At 43.2% G+C, this 20,862-nt stretch overlaps 1 protein-coding gene across 1 annotated transcript in view; it reads right to left on the bottom strand.

Moving 5' to 3' along the window:
• Positions 1–5,242: 5,242 nt before the first annotated feature.
• Positions 5,243–20,862, bottom strand: part of CACHD1 (cache domain containing 1) — a gene marked incomplete at both ends in the record, with an annotated part of 113,233 nt that continues 97,613 nt past the window's right edge. Inside the window, 11 exons of the mRNA XM_082002636.1 lie at positions 5,243–5,481; positions 7,966–8,067; positions 9,033–9,110; positions 9,996–10,157; positions 10,547–10,698; positions 11,651–11,767; positions 11,975–12,061; positions 12,771–12,931; positions 14,326–14,442; positions 14,566–14,665; positions 16,826–16,948. Of these exons, the coding sequence (XP_081858762.1) occupies positions 5,243–5,481; positions 7,966–8,067; positions 9,033–9,110; positions 9,996–10,157; positions 10,547–10,698; positions 11,651–11,767; positions 11,975–12,061; positions 12,771–12,931; positions 14,326–14,442; positions 14,566–14,665; positions 16,826–16,948 (1,438 nt within the window). The remainder of the gene's footprint in view (positions 5,482–7,965; positions 8,068–9,032; positions 9,111–9,995; positions 10,158–10,546; positions 10,699–11,650; positions 11,768–11,974; positions 12,062–12,770; positions 12,932–14,325; positions 14,443–14,565; positions 14,666–16,825; positions 16,949–20,862) is intronic.

The raw sequence follows: 20,862 nt of genomic DNA, 5'->3' as shown, positions 1-20,862 counted from the left end.
AATTTTTTTTCCACAGAATTTAGCCGAGGCCACTATGATTCATCTGTGAGCTGAAGGTGAAGCTTCCAGATCTAATAAATGTTCTGCCTCTGCCATCAAATTCCTGCTTCTCTTCTGCTCAGGCTATTGCTTTTGCTAACTAGTATTGACTGCCGCTTTCTGATAGGCATAGAATTGCGCTGCCTTACAACAAAAGCCTTGGTTAAACAGAGTAGATCCGGTTATTTGAAGGAAATGGTTTTGTACTTCAGATACTTATTTTCCTTTAATATATTATTGCATCAACTGTTTACTGAAAAACTCACTGGAATTTTGCAGAAGAGAGGTAGACGTGATGAAGCCTTTGCCTGGAACGGTGCAGGCAACCAGTAAGCGCATATTCTACCGCAGGCTGCCATGCAAAGTCAGTAAGTCACTTCAGAAACTCCTGTTCACACACTGTGTTAGATACATGGGCTCCAAGTTTCTGCCAGTTCAGGCTCCTTTGGGTTCCCAGGCGCAGGAGCTGCATACCCCAGCCTCAGAAATCACAATCCAAAGCAGGCAATACAAACGGGGCAGAGACAGGGAAGCATCAGGCTTTTTACTGAGATCGAACTGGCAGCATTTCTGCGCGTGCGCTGGCAAACGCACCAGTTATGTTTGGCACTTCGCTAACAAGGCAGGGGTTGGAGGACTTCACTCTTGGACTTGACTGTCTAAATTCCACTGCAGCCTTGGCTTCAGAAAGGCAAGCCCTTCTGGGCCAAGGTCCTTCCGTGACTCAGTTCAGAGCACATAAAGTAGAGAAAATAATTACCTCTCATCACACAGAAGTGCTGCAAATAACTAATATGAAATACTCTATAGCACTTACATTACTTTTTGGTAGTTAGGGTCCATGGCAAAATGGTGGTTTTGTACAGCAAAACAACCCAACAGTTACCAAATTCACTGCTGTAGGAATTAATATTCCAAACATCACTGGAAGGCTAGTGCAGGCTCCTTTCAAAATCCCAGCCATAGCTGGGATTCTCTTTTAAAAACAAATGAGACGGGTAGCTAAGAGCTATGAACACTGCGAATTAATCTTTGCACTTGCACGCAGCCTTTTGGATTACCTGCACTCTCTTAACTTGATCCAGGACTCCTGCATCCTGTTTCTTCCCCCTTTTTCATATTTGCTGCCAGCTTACTACCATAAATTGTACTCTTGACAAATCTACTTTCTATCCTCGTCACCATTTCTGTGTCACTTTACAGAATAAAGCCTTTGAAAGGAGACCTCATTTTGACCAGTTATAGTCACAACTACTGCTGCACATGTGAACATCTCATGAATTCTCATCCGTCTTCTCTCTCACTGCCAAGAGCAAGGGTAAAGATAATATTTCATGGCTTAAGTGGCCTTATAAAATGTTTATGGTCAAGCTGTAACATACTCTTCTTTCCAGATCACATTTTTTATGAAGGCAATAGTGTAAACAAATAAAAAAACCATGTCAATTCATTTTCCAGCAATATATTCTGAACATCTAAACAGCTTCTATCCCTAGGCAGGCCAGCTGGGTTACTGGGATGGAGGACCTGCTTGTTACATGTAGGAAAAATCAATACACTTCAGAGTGCTCAAATATTGCAAGCATCAAGTCAATTTAACGTTAGTGAACACAAACCAAAGGCAACGCTCACTTTCTTCTCAAAGGAACTTTTTTCTGGAAGAATGGAAGAAAACATACAGGAAATTAATACAACTATGTTTCAAAAATGAAAACAGTAAAAAAATTAATGGCCATAAAGTCTACCAGTTATAGGTAAGGAGGATACAGGGTGCGAGTCCCAGTCAGGCAGCTAACTGCTCATTTTATGATCCCGCTCCTCAGTCAACACAGTAAAATAACAATGGGGAGGGAGGCCATGGCAGCAACGCGAGCAATAAAAGTGGAAGAGCTGTCATGCACCTTCTTAGAAACCATGATGACATCCAGTATCATGTTTTAAATGAACAACAGCATCTTTATCAGCATTGCATTTATTCCTGCTGGGACCAGGTTAGCGGCCAGCATTTGAAGATGTGATTTGGCGCACCTCTAGATCTGTGTTTTTTCCATAATTATTCCTTCATAGCTTTGGCTCTTTTCATTACTTCAGGTATAAGCAAGGTTGTCCAGACCCCATGAACCAAGAACAGTTTTTATGTCCTAGAACAAAAGTGATGAAGCAGCAGCGAGGTGCAGCTCTACAAAAGCTTGTAAAGGTAAAAGCAAGACTGATTGCTGCGCCTTCCGATAGCTGCTTAAGGAGAGGCGTTACATGTACACATACAACCCGTGTTTAACGAGAGGTGTTCCGCACATCTTAGCTCTATTTCTGGCAGGGCTGCAACAGAACACAACCACCACTGCAACAAAAACTGCAAGCAGTTTCTTCCCAGCATGTAAGGTGAAGAACAACAAAAAAAATCTCTCCACTGAAAGAGTAAGTAGTTAATATTATTGCATTTTACAATGCATATGCTTATTCATATTACTTTTGGATACATTTTGAATAAAAATGATTTCTCCTACTATAAAAACGTAGTACAGAATATGCCAGTGTGGGTTAATACATGTATACATACAACCTGTGTTTAACACTGCAGTTTAATTGCAGCTGGACATTTTAATGACTTGCTTCTCACTACAAATATGCTCCATAGCCTTACCTGGTGTAAATTAACATCAGCACCAGAACAGGCAGGCGAGTGCAGACCCAGCCAAAGGTGTGCTTTTCTTCATTTCTGTTTATATCATTTTCTATGCAAGGAAACTATTCTAACGTTGCTTGACGTAAGCTACAACTGAGGAGCAAATACTCAAGTTCAAGAACTTCTGCTGCATAGCGAGACTCCTTCATATGTAGGTAGATGGGCAAAATACAACTCAAATTCCGCTTTACAAGTCAGTAACTTCCAGAGACACTTTTGTCATCTGGTAACAGCTTTTGGCTGAATTCCAGCTTCTAGTTACAGTCACTGCGTTGAACAAATAAAGTCCTAGCTAGAACTTCAAATCTGATTTACCTCCGAATTTTAGTGCGAACACCTTTATGGGTTTTATCGGACTAGGAAATCAACAAAGCATCTTGTTTGATGTTTCGCAGAAACTGTTATTAAAACTTACATGTAGTTGAACCGTTTCCACACTGAAAGCTGTTTTCCCTCCATGCTTAAAAATTCTGCTTCTTGGCTGGGTATGTTGTTCTTTGGTCTAGCAGTAATATTAAGATAATGCATTTTCTTCTAAAGGCAAACCTGACAAAACAGCCAGTTTGTCCCTTACCCAACAACCAGCATTATTTTGGATTCCAAATTAAAAATTCTAGCCAGCTGGGTCTACAGATTGACACACAGACCCATACAGGGCGCCAGATTCAGCCCTTTGAGAACATACAGCAATGCTTAACAGATTTCTACAGCTGCCTGGTCGGCAGAAAACCCCAAGCCAGCAGAATGGCAAAGCCAGCACACCTGAGTTTTCAGTAGCACAGAAGAAAAAACCCCAAATGATCAGCTTTGGTGAGTCTATGCAGTGGCTGACCACTTCCAGAAATGTTCATTTCCCAAATAATGACCAAAAGGCTTAAAAAAACCCCCAAACACCAAAGCTTTAAAACATATGTCAATACTGTCATTTCAATCTAAAGTTTAAATCTTTCAAGTTTGTTTATAAAAACAAGAGGAACCTGACCAAATGTTTCACTCCTGTTACAGCACTCATTCAGACAGAAAATGAAAGGAAAATGAGACATAATATTTTCAATCTAGCCAGTTATCCACAGAACTATACTTTATATACAGTTTATTTCACTAGAGATTTTAATTTTATACATAGTATAAAGGGGTATCCTGATATCACACATATAGTTATTTTACCGTACTGTTTAAGAACCAATTTTTTACATAATACAGTATTAAGTACCATATTAATTAAAACAAGTGATTTTTTAAAAAAAAACTACATATAAATGGATGTTTATCATATGCACAGTGCAAGAATGGTTTTATATCATTGTAATCACAAAATGTGAATCTAAAATACAACACTGATTTAAAACTAATTTATAATTATGATGCTCTGTGTTTTAGACAGATTGATTAATCTTTGTTTGAATTAACAAGCAATGTTAAATTCCAGACAAACAGCAGCAGCTCAAAATTCTGATTTCAGAAAGATACCTTCCACAATAATCCAAGTTTTACAAAACACTGGTTTATCCCTACTTCTGATCTTGACTGTGTCCTAAGGAAACAGAAGAATGGCACAGATTTCATTTGGAATTATCTGGTAGCTAATGCTAAATAAATTCTTTATTACTTCCACACAGGAAACCTTTAAGGATGATCGAAGAGGTAAAGATGGAGAGGTTAATGGGCAGAATTCTCAGAATTTTAGTAATGGAGTACAGGGTTTCTCCTCTGCAAATAGGAAGAAAATACTGTAGTATAAATCAGGTTGCAGTATTTACAGAAAACAATTGTGGAAAAGAAAGCATTCATAATGTAAACACGTCAGAAACTACTTCTTCATTTTCCCTTTTGCAGAGTGGGGCAGTGGATGAATATCAGCTAATAAGAAACAGATGTCTTCCTTGGAAGAACCGCTTCACCATCACAGAACATATGTGGTAGTTGCTGAGAATTGCTAACATGTTTTCTCCCCTCCCTCCCCCCAAAGTTTCAAGTTCAATAAATAGTAGAAAAATAATCCTTTACTTAAAAATCTTGAGATGCATTGTCCCAGGTTCCATACAGCAAGTGGCCGAGCTGGGAACTTTCTACACGTGAAACAAACTGCAGAGAAACCGGCCGCCTTCCCCCCCCACCTCTATCTGGCACTTTTTTTAGTCTTCGGCTGCACAGATTTCTGCTCTTCCAGTTAAGGAAACCAAATCATCTCTGGCTCTTTTAAGCTCTCTCTCTCTTCTTGGCTCAGCATAACAAGGCTTCCAAAGCTTCAGCTGCTGTATAAACTTGCGTCCCTGTTTTTGGAGGTCTAACGTGCCTCCTGCTTCGTTTTACTAAATGTTATGGCAGGTCCATTCATCAAGCACATTTCCCTTCCATTTCAGAGCCAACCTTACATTTACAAAAATGTAAAGCTTTTACGCCTAAGTTTACTTGGGAAGTCAGTTACATCATTCCTGGTGAAAAGCGCAGAAACAAGAGCGGCCCGTTGCTGCATGGATCATTGTTCACAAGTTACGTTTCTTTTGTCGTCGTTCATTAGCATTCTGCGTCCACAGTGTGTACCGTGACTGCGGCCTGTAAATGGTGGCTGTGGTGAAGAGTTGGGTGGTGCAACCGGTAGTGGTGAAACTTGTGACTCAAGAGGGCAGCTGTTTGAGGTGGTGTGTCCAGGTCTAAGTCTTCGTCATGGTTGCCAACATCAACGCCAGCCGACAACGGGTCGTTATTGCATGGAGGGTTTTCACTGTCTTCCTGAGGACTCATAGTGCTGTAGCCTAGAAAATAAATCAGCAGGACTAAGAACTAAAAGCAAGACTAAAAGGTCAATCACAGTACTGACTGCTGCGTCCTTCTGGAATCAGATACAGTCAGTGCTTTATAGAGAATAAAACAATTAATTTTCTTTCATTAACAGAAAAAGAAAACCACCGAACAAAACCATCCTCTCCTCTAAGTTCATAATTGATCCTTTTCCCTGTTACCGTCTTTGTTTACAAACTTTGGGGACCCATGGTCTGCACCAGCCCAAACAGTAAAAAACAATCACGCAGTAGAATTGCTGCCACTGATGTTAAAAACAAAACACAACAGAATTTTTTGGGGGATGGTATCTTTTAAGATATTAGTTGGATTTTTACAAACAGACCAGAAATAGGTGAGATCCACTACCGTGACCTCTATTCTTCTCAGACTACATCTTTCTTAGGAAGGATCACCAGCTAGTGTATCTGGAAGCAGCAAAAAATCTTGTTGTATAATCACAGTATTATATTTTTAAAAGGAAGAGAGCACTTTTCACCTGTGAGTCTCTATTTGCAGAAACCAAGCATTATGTTTTTAACGCTGGCGAGCTTTCTATAGAGTTAAAGAAATCTATTGAATCCACATGGAAGCGTTTCACCCAGCAGGTCCAGTAAGCCAAGTAGTACCGACACTTCCAGCTAAGCACGCGCACATACTGCAATTAACTCGAGGCTCTCCTTTGGCTAAAGTATCTGCTACCGGAGCCCGAGAAGTTAAGAAAACCAGATCAGCCATCCATAGGAGTAATGAGACATTGCAGTCACCAGGATATCCTAAGGAAATTATGTCACTAGAAAGCTAGCTAAGAGCTAACCCTTGCAAGACAAGATTGTGCTTTCTCAGTGACAAAGCTGTCTCGTAACCAGCCCCCCAGAGATTTTCTGTCCCTTTCTTTTGAAGCAGGTGCTCGTAGTTACTATGAGATTTGGATTACCACTGAAACCAGCTGTTACCACTCAGAACCAGTTTGCAGTACAAACAAAACCACCTCAGTATTTGTAAATGCAGAAACTCAAACACAACCTAAAAGGAAAAAGATCTTGCTTTAATTAGAAAAATAATCCTTCTGAGAAAACTTTGGCTAAGAGCTGAAAAATCACTAGTGCTTCTAAGCATCTCGGTCAGGTTTTCAGCTTGAGACACCTCAAAGAAGTCTCTTAAAAATATCAGGCTAAGTACCCAAAGCTGGTTCTCATTTCCCGTGGTCTGAGTCATGGTTTCTAGCTGGCAGAGAGGAACTGGGGAAGACGACTGGGCAGCCCTCTGAAGAAGATGGAGTTACAGAAACTAAAAATAGAAGCGCACGTTTCAGAGATAGGTAGACAGTTACCCTGCCAACCCTGACATGTTGACTAGAAAGATGGGAAGGATTTGCTAGGACTACAAGAAATGGAGCAAAAGGAGCATTAGTCTAGCAAATCTGCCTCAGCACAGGTAATCTGGCCCCAAATCCAGGGTAATTCCTCCTAGAGCAAGATTGTCTCTCAGACATCTGTTCATCCATGGCCTCCAGATTTCCTGTCCCTCAGCCATTCCATTAGTGCAACCACTGTCTTAATAATTGAACAGGTCTGCTGTAACATACCCAGCCACTACGACAAGCAGCTACAGCTGACTCCGTGGCAGACTGCCCTTGTCTAACCCTCCTCTTAATTTATATTAAGCCTCTTCATGCGTCAACGGCATGACACCCTTCTAGATTTAAGAAAAGCCTTTGTCTCAGGGCATGAGAGACATTATCAAAAATCCCAGAACCCAACAGGGTTGAAGTGTGTGTGTGCGTGTGGCAAACACCCACGGCTGAATACTCTTCATTGCTATACATGTGCACAGTTAATGTTGATCATTATTTGCTTGAAGGTGACGTAAGATGTCCTCTGCAGTGATGGCATGGACTGAATGTGCAACAGAAAGGCTAAGGAGGCACCTGACACATGGGTATCTAAATCCATGCTTACTTTACCCCAGCAGATGCAGGTGTCCAGCACATGTTGCTTGAATTTAATGAAAATTGCATGTCATGTCAAAGAGAAGAGCAGTAGAGACGCTGACCCAATTGCAAGGGATTTGCTTTCTCTTGTTAAGCAGGAGAGGTCCATTATCTCAACTGAACATCTAGATTGTTAGGGTTGGCGATGGAAAAAGAGTGTGGTAAATGTAGTGCTATTTCTGTCGGTCTGCATTTTGGTCACCCAGTGAAGCTGGCAGAACCCAATATCAGACACGGGGGAGCACGGCATTTAGCCGCCGCTATACTACTGCTCTGGCAACACCAGCTCCCTCGCTGGACAGAATCATCTGCTGAAGCGTGTCAAAACTGTTTACTGTGAAGCAATAAGGAGCAAAGGCGTTTGGTTTGGTTTTGGCAGCCTTATCTGCAACGTGCCAGACATCTGAAGGAAAACAAGTAACCACAATCATTAACCTGGGGCCAGGCCAGTGATTCAAGGTCTTACCGTGGTCGCTCTCTGTTCCTGATCGTCCCCAGTACCGGCGTCTGCGTTCTGGGCTGTGGGCGTGCCGCTCTATTACTGCTGCTATAAAGCGAGTGTTACTAACTGGGAGAGAGAGAGAGAAACAGAACTGGTTTTAAAGGAACTGCCTTTGCTGAATTATATCAGTGGGACAAATCAGGCACAGGGGAATAGGCTTTCTGCAAACTAATTCTTCTCAAATACTACTTCTTTTAAGACGACTGTCAGGCGACAGAGGAGTAGGAGTAAAGAGATAGTGTTTAAATGTGGAATAGATCAAGATCCAGTCAAATTCATTCACCTCATCTGCTTGGATTAACAGAAGTTAGAGAATTACTGTGCCAATGCCGAAGAACCTGTGGCGGCACTGAAAGCCGACTCAAACTGAAACTAAAAAGGATTTGGAGAAGCAGTAGATGCAAGCCATGAAACTCAGATACGCTTATTTTTGAACCTTTGAGTGTTGACAGAGTTTCAATCTTGGGTATAGTTTTAGTTCTGTTTTAGTGAGGGCCCAGAGACAGGGATCTGGTCTGACTCTGGAGCTCTCCCAGAGTTTAGGAGCCCCAGCTCATCTTTCAGTACGCCAGTATCGTATGCAAAGTGCCATTTTTACTGAATGGTAAAGAAGTACAAGCATCCCAAATCAATGCAAGTAAGATTTACTGCCGCATTTGTTGAACATACCATGCCAGACTTGGCCTCTGCTTTCCAAGGCTGAACAAAGGCAGGAGTTTTTCCTGTACTGTCACAATTGCAATTTTTAAGCTGATATGAGCTATTTCTGGAAGTGGTCATGATGGGGGGCATAAGGGCCAAACCTCCCCCACACATAATCGAGATTAGTCTTTTAAAAGTAAAAAATTTAGTTTTTCAGCATGAGACTAAAGGGGCACTGGAAGTTACAGTTTAAGTTAAAATATTGTTCTGTCGTTTTCTACTGCTAATCAGCACAGGGCTTCCTAACCTATTTTTAATTCTAGTGTGTTAAAAAAAAAATGGCTCATTTACTATAATTTGTTTTTACAGCAAAGTGATTTGGTACTTACTGATTCCTCTGTCTTCATGGCTGTCATCGTCTCTCTCGTCCCTATCATTTTCCAGGTTCGACATACGCACTGACATTTCTACACACCATTACAAACAGAAAAATGCAACTGTTAAAGAGAAAAATTTTGGATCATCTTACTAACGGCTGTCACCCTCGTAATACAGTGGAAGCACTTTGCGTTAGCGTGTCAAGAGACGCAGTCTGAGCTCTCTTCCCAAGATAAGTGGGGTGGGGATACTAAGAAAACGATACACCCCCTCCCCCACCCCCGAAAGGAACAGGCTTTCAAGTTTTGAAGAAAGTGAACTGATTCAAAATACAGCCAGGGTATGATCAAATATAGAGGTTAATTAGCCCCAATCACACTGCTCCCCTCTGTATCTTTCTGCCAGTATCCTTTCTCCCACACACAGTTTTGTCACTCAGACTTCAGTGGTTTTGTCTATCTATGGACAGATATTCCATCAAGACCATATGGACCAGAAGCAGGGAACACAAGTAGAAAAAAACATGTCCCAAACAGTCCAAGCAGAAAGGGTGTAAAAACTGTCATACTCCCAAAAGCACCACTCTTGTGCAGAAATAAACACAGGTGATCGGTGTGCTATGACAAAGTCCAGAAAGCTGTGAAGCTGGGCTTATCGTTTTAGCTCCAGAAAAAGCGTAACTTCAGCTTTCTGACAAGAACTACAGGTTAAGGTTTTTGGGCAGACTCTCCTCGGGTGGCAGCAGCTCTGGCTGCACCCAGGAGAGGGCAGCAATACACAAGCACCCTGGACGAGACCTGACCTTTATAAGGGTTGGCAAAAGGGAAATAAAATGGGGTGAAGCATTGAAACAAAACCAAGGAGAGACGTTTTGGATTTTTCTTTTGTTTGGTTTTGTGGTTTCGTTTTAGTTGTTTTTTGGTTTTGTTTGTTTTTTGTTTTTTATTCCCACCCTACTATTTTTTCTGTCTCACCCTGGGCAGCCAAAGGTGACATGTGCTGGTGACTCCTCCGATGTATCTGGTGGCGATAGGCGTATACTGCTAGGACAAGCACCATAATGCAGCCCATAATGCCTCCAGCCACTGGGCCGACCGGTGCACTTTTGATCATGTTCAGAGTGATTACCTCATCTCCTAAATCAAAAGGGACAAAACAGAGGAAAAAATCCACATAAATGCTCTGCAGAAATGTTTAAATCAACATGTCTGAAAATTAGAGAAGATCTTGAAGGCTTTCTAGGTGCTTAGTCGCGCACACGCAAGACAGCACACTTTAAATAGCAGAAGAAATTCAGAGAGGGTACATCCTAAAGACAGGAATGTATAGCTACACATCAGTATTTTCAAAATCTGATACCCACAACAGGCCTGATGCTACTTCTTTACTGCTTGATGCACTATTTATGCTAATTTACCCCAGCATAAGCGATAAACACATATATGAAGCATGCTCTGACACTGAAAGTGCATGTTATTGAGTACAAACAGTTAAACGCAGCATCTGTTCAGAAAGGCAGAGTTACCTATTGCTCCCAAGTCATCCACATATGGGCTCTTCGCTCCCACAATGCCCCCGAAGCATTCCTTTTGAGGGGCACAGTAGGACTTATCCAGATGGGTCTTCCCATCGCTGTCTACCATACACCACTCGCAGTCCAACACGCCAAAGCAATCCCTGAAAATCAAAACCGAAAGACGACCATATTTACTTTCAAGTTCAGCGCTTCTCGCTTGGCATAGCTCAATCTGTTTTAGAATCGTGAGGCAGGGGGAAGCCAAAATCATCCGTAAACCCTCACATATGAAACGTTTGGCCACAAAAAACTTCTCAATAAAATGTTCCAAGTATCACAAGGGAAGTTATACAGGGAAGCTGCATCTTCCACGTCTGTTTGCTTTGCTTTTTTCCTCCATACCTCAGCCTGAGCAAAGGGAGAACTTCCTACTTGTAACTCCTCCAATAAGACATTTTTCTCAGCATGGTGAAGCCTGACTACAGTTCCACCCTTTTTCTGCAGTCCTTTGGAAGATGGAAGAAAGGATTTGGAAAGTCTGGTCAGAGCACGGTATGTTCTAGCAATCTCAGTTCCCTGGAGACCGCTCATAACTAGCAAAAAATAAGCCCTCAAGCTTCTCTACGTAATGCCAGGAGTAGAACAGAGAAGCAGGAAATTAGAAGCTGGCAGGCAGCTACCATCCATGTGCTCCGAAGTCACCACCGCCAAAGCACTGTCTACCTTCTGTGAACCCTTCAGTCCACACGTTTCTCCAGCAGGCAGCAAACATAGCAGCACTATCCATTTTGCTAAAAAGAAGATTCGTTGTCCTTTCAACAGCAAATCTTCTACTTGCACAACCCTCGCTTCTCCAGAGTCACAAAGTGTGACGGGAAAGCCCTTTGTTTGCTATTAATGCTGTTAGGCGACTCAAACGGGAATACTGAGGTTGTCTGTTTCTGCACTGCAGCGTAACGTCATCATTGGTGTGTGCTGCAATATCTCAATCTGCCATCATACTCTCCCCAGCCCCTCGCCCTTTTTTCTCTTCCACCATGTAAGGAAGAGCTGTTCTCACTGAATTTCTTCAAGAACACAGTATATCTTGAGGGATGGAGAACGCCACTTTACCCGCTCTCTGTTCTCTGATTGCACTGAGTGTTAATGCACTGCGGGAGAGCATCCTGCAGGCTCGGATCGATTGCTGTGAAAGTCATGGGCTCCTGATGAACTTCACAACTCGGATTCCTGTATTGGGGCAGAAAGTAAAGCCTTGTATTATAAGAAGTAGCAGAAGCACAATCAATGAAAAACATCATTTTTACCTATTACATATCATCTGCTTAATCATACTACAAATACCGTCTCGTCTATCCTGTATCAGCTGCAAGTTAGCATGAACAAAGAAGTAATTTTGGTAATTATGCTGTTCCATCACAGGAGGTTCCTCCTCACCTGCTTTCGGCGTTAGTGAGGTTACCGGTACATTCATTCACCTCCAGAGGGCACTCGCAAGGGCACTCACATTCGTTCTGTTCCATCCTTCAGGGGCAGAAAACACACAGAAAAGGCATCAGACATTGCACCATGATTTTAACCCCACAGCGCAGCTCCGTAACAGCAGTTCACCATGCAGAAGGCTTTTCAGTGACCTTTCTCCTTCCCCCAGGAGCGTGGGGATTGCTCTGTTCTGCGCTGGGACCGAGGACAATGTAGTAAGAGACCCTCTCTGATCTCTCACCCACACCCTGAAATTTAAAAAGCAGACAACCCCTGGGTGAGCCTCAGATCTAGATGCAAGGATCCTTCTTGCCAGTGCAACAAACACTCATGTTGCTGGTGTAGGCAAAATCTCTTGCAAGCGCCAGGATCCCCTCAAGGAAAAACTACAGCAATGCAAATAAAATCATGGGTGCTAATATGCCAGAACAAAGGCCTCGATCCCCAGACAACTGCCCCCGAGAAACTCAATCTGTCGTGGTCTTTTAACATTATCCATCTTGACCCAAACATGTCAAGAAAAAAACACCCTGTGTTTTAATACACTGGCAACATGGCAAAGGATTTAGAGGTATGCTGAGTCACCATGCCTCTTGGAAACAGCAAGCACCTATTTTGTTTTCGCGTTAGTTTTGCATTGCAGCTTTTCATTTAGCTTATAAAATAAATGTGCTTTTGTAAACTTTGAATCAAGAAAGAGGGAAGAAGTAAATGCCTGGACCAGCCCCTTCAGTTCCAGCCTCCTGCTCACCTGTGGCAGTTGAGGCAGAGTCTGTCCACCATGCTGCAGGCGCAGAAAGCAAGCGAATCGCAGGTCTCATTGACGATTCCCACGAAGGCGTTGGTGCCCGGGATTCTCGTCAGCCTGTACCTGGAGCAGTGACTGCCGTGCACAAGGTTTGTCAGATCGCCCTAGGAAAAAACCAAAGAGTGTCAATCTGTTGTTTTAGGGAGCTGAAGACTTTCGCCCTTCCAAGGAAACCTACAGAGCTGAGGGAGCACAAATGCATGGGAGTGCCGCCTTCACAAATAAGAGGCTTCTAAAATTGTTCATCAGCCTGTTGAGTTTTGCTTCCAAGCTACTGCTGGGTGGAAAGACTTTGCTGAAGATAGGAAAAAAAAAAAGCAGCTTTGCTTGTCAACATGATGAGATGTGGCAGCAGCGCCGAGTCCGATACCCCACCGACGGCAGGTTACGTTTCGCTGCTTTGCATCGCTCACCGCCCCATCCCCACTGCGCCAGCCATCGGTGACCTCCGCAAAGAGGCTCCGCTCTGACGGGGAGGCACCATCACGACTTGTTGAAAACTTCCTGGCACGTGTACTGTAAAAAATAATCCACCACAGCACTGTACAGCTGTGATCTATTTGGTAGGCAGACTCATTCCCGATTCCTATTTGCATGCCACAATCTTAAGTTTTTGCTTTGTCCTGTACAATTTCCTGCATAGTAATACACTTTCCATTTTGCATTTCAAGTGTGGGGAAAATGTTTAAGCCTACCTGACATAAATCAACGTATTCTGACATAACCTTCAAGTATTTTTGACACTCATTTCCCACCTTCTCCTCCCGGGAATAATTGAAAAGTATTCTTTAAAGAGCAGCTTCTCCCACAGAGCTTAACATCTTTTGAATAATTCTGCAGTGATCTTGCACGGGTGGATTTGTGGTGCTGCAGTCGGCATTCACGGCGCAGCAGGAGACGACAGCCCCTGGCTTAGACCTCTCAGCGCGGCTGAGCAGAAGAGGAACCTCACACACGACCCGCGGGGACCGCAGAGCACTCGGGTCTCCGAAGAATCCTGTCTGGCAAATGATACTATGTGGACGCTCGTGTACATTGCATCAGTAAATGCATTTATTTGGACACCTAACTGAAAGATAAGTTATTAAAGACCTTTACTACCTGTGTCACAGGAGGACATGACACCAGTCAGAGTTGGAAGTCAGAGGATCCAGAGGAAAAAAAAAAATCTCAGCTACTGCCGGAAAGTCCTCACCTAACGACCGAGAACTGCTCTTATTTTCATGATGCCGGATGAGACTTTGCAGACATCAGCCACAGCTGGCCAGCGATCACATCCATAATCCCTCGTCTGTCAACTGACTCCTCGTGCAAGCAGTTTGTGCAGTCCAGATCGCTGACTTTGTGTTCGGAGAGGGTGAACGGAGGGCAATCCTCACGGAAGGCTGGCTTCCAGCCTCGCCTGCTGATCCTGGCAAGGGTTTGCGTTTCCACCAAGAGAAACCCAACCCAACCAAAGTACATTCAAAAGCAAAATAAAATAGAAAAACACACTTACCACTAAGCTGGTATTAAATTTATAAAACCGCTGAACTGTTCTGTCACTGAAGCTGTTGCAGAGGTTTTTCTTGACAAAGTTGGGGTGGTTCAGAATGTCATTTGCTACCAGAGGCTCCTAAGTGAAAAACGCAGGGTTTTATGCCTTTGAAATCAGACACAAACAACAGCTTCTCTACAGTCTTTACCACCTCAGAAATTAGAAAAGGTTAAGAATAAACCAAGAAAAAAGGAGCCAGACCTTGTGCGTAATGTGCTGTTGCTCCACCGGTGCGTGCCCTTTGGGATCGATGAGGGTCGGGTGTGCCACAAGGTACCCTCTGTCCTCCATGATAAAGCACCTGCCCACAACAAACAAAGCGGAGAGCCTCCCATTAGACCTCCTCGGGCTTTAGAGAAATATGGTGAAATAAAACATGATCCTAAATTTACAGCTACAGGAAGAATTTTTATAGGCTTCCATTTATTAAAATAGCAGGGTCATTAAGCAAATTCACTGCAAAATGTCTTTAAAAAATATATCGGGTGTTTCCCTGAAGCTTTTAGATCTGTTACAGCAAGCCTGGACCATCATGGACTTGAAAATGGAACTGATTAGAAACAGAAACGAAAACTGATCAGTGCGTTGTCTTGTCTGATCGGGGAAGATCCAGAAATAAATGAAGCATAATGAACTTGGAAAGCTTTAACAGTTTATTAATCTACTATGTTACTAATTAAACAGAGATTTCACACTCTCCTTTAATGACCTTCCGCTTCAGAATTCAATTTTAATGGGCAGATAAATCACTCCTGCTTCATTCTCAGCCTTCGCAACCCTTCCTCTCCCTTTCAGCTCTTCCCGTTAGTTTCCCATGTGATCTCAGGGAAATGATGTCGGATCCGTGCCCCTCTCTAGAAATGACTGTGCTGTGAGGTTTTAATCCGTAATGGTTTTGGCATCTCCCGTTTCCATAGCCGCAGACAGCCGCGCAGGGGAAGGCGGAGGAGCCGACGGCACCGAGGACGGCACAGCCTGCGCCAAAGTCAAGAGCATCGGTGGCCGCAGAAGGGAGACGGGAGGAGGTTAATGCGGCCGCTCAACGCTCCCGAAGAGCTCAGCGGGGAAGCGGCCACGTCCCCCGGCGCAGCTGCCTGGGGCCGGTGGACACTTTCGGGCGGTTTTAAAGTCTGCGATTCCCGTGGCAGTCTGCTGCATAAAGCTCTACCTACAGCAGCTCGCAGAGGGAGAGAGCAGGTACAATTTAAAGCGATGAACGCAGAACAGATGGGGCCGTACACTTTAGGTGTACAAAGGAGTCGTGAAAACTTTTAGTTGGATTTTTTGACTGCTGCAAACTTGGGTTTTGCATTCAAAATTCGTGTTGTGACATTGCCATTTTTTTCTGAAAGATGCTATAGGAAACAGGAGAACAAATAGGCTTGTGATTACCCCAGAATGACTGCAGAGAGAAAAAGCTTAGTAGAGATACACTAAGAACGCCCAAATGCCTGCAGACAGTTAGAATTGCCGTCTCTTAGCACCTGCGTGCATTTACGCAGCGGCTGTAAGCATTAGATCCGGTTTCTACGTTAGAATGGTCTAACAAAGCATTTAACAATATGCTTGAAATTCCTCATTTAGGAAATGCAGAAACAGAATAAAGCATCTGACCCTGTTGATTATTAATAGTTTTTAACTGAGGAGGAAGGCTTGCCAAACCCTAAATTGTGATTTATTTTTTTATGGTGTATTAAAAAAGAAGTATTAAAAAAAAAGATCCCCAAACCAAACCAGAAAAGAACTGGGAGGATGACGGAAAACCACTTCCCTTCCCAAATTTAATGTTTAAAAACAAACAAAGAAACAACAACAGTGCCCAAACCATGTTATCAAGTTACTCCCGATCCAAACCAGCGTCTACCCTTGCCCCCTCCATGTCATTTTTTCAAAAAAGGGTACAGGAAAAAGAAAAAATAAAGATACACATAGATCTAAATAAAATTAGATACTCCAGATGACATCAGACGACTTCTGACTAGTGCGGTGCTATGTATTTCTGAGAAAAATATGACAGAAGTGTATTTTAATAGTCAGTTAAAATAACTAGAGATAATACATCATTATTACATGCCCACAGTAACTAAATAGGTAAAATGAAAACAAACAGAAGAGAATGGGCAGCGTGTTCATTTAACAAAGAATTTTTTTTGCCCAGCAAAGTCTAAATATAACAAAAAAAAATCAGTTATCTTCTGTTTTTATATTCCTGCAGACTGTTTACTTAGCTGACGACAGTTTGATCTCGAATAACAAAAAAGTCCACATAATCTTTATGAGGAGAACAAGCACAGATTTTAGTGGAAATTGGAGAACACACATTGAAAGTAACAGAATCCTAGAATAAGTTAAGTTGGAAAGTACCCCAGGTCATCTGGTTAAAGAAACAAAACAAAAAAAAAAAAAAAGGGGGGAAAAAAAAAGGCTTTAGATATTTCTTGCCTGGGAGGAGCAGCTTTACCTTATTTTGTTTCCTCCATCTTGGTTACAGACTGGCAGCAGATCCATGAGCACTTTGTAGAAGTATCGCAGGGTGAAGTCGATGCCCATTACTGCCACCGAATGCCCTGAAGACATCTGTGCACTGCAAAGAGGGGAGGAAAAAAAGGCAAAAGGCTTTCATGGCTGTATTAATAATTAATATTTTAATTACTCAGTTCCCTGCTTGACAAGGGGACTGGCTTCCCTGGCATATAAATGACCGGCTCAAATCCACACCTCCACGCTGAAGATCAGCTCACCCTACTTGTGTTTGAAGGAACAGGTACAGCAGCTGTAAAGGGAGAGAACAGTGTCTTGACAGGGTTAGTTATTTGCTGCAAATCCTGAAGTCTCTCCACATAAATTGCACCTCATACAACCAGCACGTGGAGGAGACAGGAGACAGCCCAGGGCTGGATCACACCCAAGAACCGACCCTTCTCCCCACGGGCTGTTCTCCCTCCACTCTTACATACCTATAGACAACATAACCCTACCACATATAGACATTTAATATTTAGCAACATAAATGAGGATTAAAAATTCCCCACCCACACAAATGAACGCAGGATGCAGCTCCTGCATTTCTGGCACCCGAATCCCCACCGCCTCGGGGAGAGGTTTACGTTCCGCATCGCTCCTCTTCGCTCAGCCCCCAGCGTTAGGACCTGCACATGAAGCTGCCACAGACGTTTTGCTAAATCCCTAAAATTCCAAAGTGTAGGAGTGATTATGAATTTCAGCCAGAAAAAAAAGGTGGGCAAGGTACAGACATGAATGAGGTTACCTTGCACCAGGCAACTAGGTGGTATTTAGGTGCTGGTTAACGAGCACCATGTGAAATGCTTTCAGAACACGGTTGAGGGTTGATGGTTGGATTTGATGACCATAAAGGTCTTTTCCAACCTTAATGATTCTGCGATTCTGTGAAATCGCATCCTACTTACAGGCTGGTTATCCGTGCCAGCTGGAATTAAACAGGAGTAATTCATGTTAACCTGACACTGCCCCCAGAGTGCCAAGTGACATTTAAAACCGCATCACTTAACGAATGTCCTGATTCAGTATCTTTCCCCAGTATTGGGCAACCACAAAATAAACCTTTGGGGCAAGGGCAGAACCTGGAGTCTGTTGGATGCGCAGCAAGAGCTGCTGTGAGTTGCAGTATTTCACCCGTACTGAAAATGTGCTTGCATTCCTATTTTTACACACCAGTTTGGGAATATACAGAGTTGCCTTAGCAACCAAATACATCAAAGACTGACAAAACAGTCTCAGGCTGATGTATGGAAGAGTATTTTCTTACAGCTCGAGAAAGGTAAAAAAGCACTCCTTTCACTCAGTCGTATCGTTTTACCTTTCCTCACCATCAGTGAAGCAATTGCAAGAGCTCTCCTGGCAGAAGCACACTCTTGACATCTGGCCGAGACCATTTGGATGCTGAAAGCCCCAAACAGAAATGGTGTTCTATTCGTGTTGTTGTTTTCCCAAATTTCCCGTCCTGGCAAATTCCCACCTCCCCTCAGGAGAAACATCCAGATACTCAAGACCTCCTGAATCAACGCGCTTGAACTAAGGTGCAAATCCCCACTGGGCGGCTGGGCGTCAGAGCGGCGAGGTTCTGGAACAAAAGCCTTCTAATATAATAACAGAGGAAAATAACTCCTATTCACTATGGCGGGTAATGAAAATGACTGTATGATGCGGCGGTGTGCCGTAGCCTGAGGCTGGACCGAGTACCCAGGGAATCCCCGTCACTCCTACGTCTCCAAGATTGCTCCCTGCAGCGCTGGGACGGCGCGGCCGACCACGCTACCGCTCACCCCTGAAGGACAAAAGAATCAGCTCGTGCTATTTTGCACCGCTGTGGGCTTTACGCTCATGACAAAGGAGACATGTTCGACTTGCTACTTTCTAAAATTTACTCTTCTAAATAGGAATAAAAATGTTTAGAACAAGAGGGTAACACAGCTGGGTTATACAAAGTAGAGGCTGCTGGCAACCCCGTATCCATATAAAACCGACTCTGTTTACTGGACTGAAGTTCATTTGCTTTTAAAGAGGCACAGTGAAGATGCAGTCAAATCTAATTTGCAGATTTATAAATGTAGATTCTAAAAACCTGCACTTTATTTATTTCTAACATTACCCATTTCATGGAGAAGGCATGGGAAGAAGGATGACAGTGAAGCAGCACGGATACGTGTAACTGGATGTGACAAAGCATCAAGCTGTGAAGTTACTGCTCTGTCCTAACCAACAGAAAGCCATTAGGAACGCTGTAAATATTTTAGCTTCGTTTTCAAGCATTAAATCCTTCTGGTTTGCTGATGCAAGCTGTTATTAACTTCTTGCACGAACCTTCTATTCCCAGCCTTCCAAAAAGAACTGAGATATACATAAAATGGGGGTGAGAGGTATGAGTCAGTCCCAGATAAACTAATGTTACTTAAACCCACCCAGCAGTTTCTAATGCAAGTATGCCTACTAACTCTACTGATTCCTCCCCCACCCCTCCACTGTTTTTTTTTTTTTAAACTAAGACCTCTTTGGGGATTATAACCGCATGTGACTATAAGCTTTAGAGGTCATATTTACCCAGGAATGACACTCACATCTGCCAAACTTTGTTTAACCGTTCTTTAATCACGTTCTAATAACCCACGCGAGCTTTAAGTTCTTAAAGCTAACTGAACCATCGCTTGCTAGATAAAAATCAGAATTTTGATTAATTGCACTTCTCTTCTTACAAAAGTGCTTGTTTCCCTTAAGTAAATTCCTCTGTGAGAATCACCACGCAGGCGTTGGGCCTCATAATACTCCTGCCAAAAAAGACAGGCGGGTGTCCTGTGGTGGAAAATCCCAAACAAAGCCGAGATGTCTTTGAGAAGAGTAGAAAAGCAGTGTCCTGAGCTCTGCTGGCTCTGTGACCTGTATTTACCAGCGCAACGTTGGAAGTTACCTTTGTACTGGTGGGGTCTTCGATGGAGCGTGTGGGGGAGCCACATGCTCAGTGAACATCTTGGAAGAGACTCCGTGTAAAAAACAAAACGAGAAACTACCGTTTCTGAAACGTGGGAGAGCTTACGCTAGAAAGGTTTAGTACGTATTCTATAAACCGACCTCCTTTAAACAGCCTGCATCTCAAACCAAACCTCAGCCTTAAGCCGGGGGCCGGGCCAGGAGGGAGCTGAAACAAAAAAATTCTGGTCCTCGAGGAAAGGGTCATCCCAGTACTGACAAGATGTTCATTGAGACTGACTCCGCTTCTTCTGGTGGTAATATTAACTGTATTAACATATGGCTATGATGGCCCTTTAGCTATATGTGGGGTTTTGATCCCAAAGGCACCAGCCACTGTTTCCACCCTGGTTTGTTTTTTGCAATCCTGCAAGGGCAGTTGAAGGTTTACAAGCTTCTCCTCAAGTTCTTCTTACTCCTGAAAGCCCCTGTCCAGAAGTGCTGAATTTAAACAGCACGGAGCAAGGAGCTTAAACAGGCAAGGAGCTCCACCAATTCCTGGAGTATGGACAGAGCTTTAATTAAAAGTCTCGTGGACTGACCTCCATTTGCAGTTCGCTAGATCTGCTTTCGCCTCTTATTCCCTTCCAAACATCATGCTGGTACATACAGCTTCAGAAGTGTAAATGTGAGTAACTTCAGGAAATTTAGAAATTAGCTGTCGTGATGAAAAAGTATTTGACTACCAGCAGAGAGAGCAGAGATCCCAAACTGCCTAATGAAGGAGGTTTAGATTAGATACTAGGAAAAATTTCTTTACAGAGAGAGTGGTCAAGCATTGGAACAGGCTGCCCAGGGAGGCGGTGGAGTCACCATGCACTGGAAGTGTTCAAAAAACGTGTGGACATGGTGCTTCGGGACATGGTTTAGCGGGCATGGTGGTGTTGGGTTAGTGGTTGGACCTGATGATCTTGAAGGTCTTTGCCAACCTTAATGATTCTATGAACATGATCCCCCTCCTCCTCCTAGGTTCTTGTCTTGCGTACATGACATCTC

Source organism: Phaethon aethereus (assembly GCF_964289735.1).
Source record: "Phaethon aethereus genome assembly, chromosome: 8".
NCBI lineage: Eukaryota > Metazoa > Chordata > Aves > Phaethontiformes > Phaethontidae > Phaethon > Phaethon aethereus.
The sequence above is the reverse complement of the archived record's forward strand: the minus strand, read 5'-3'. Positions and strand labels throughout refer to the sequence as shown.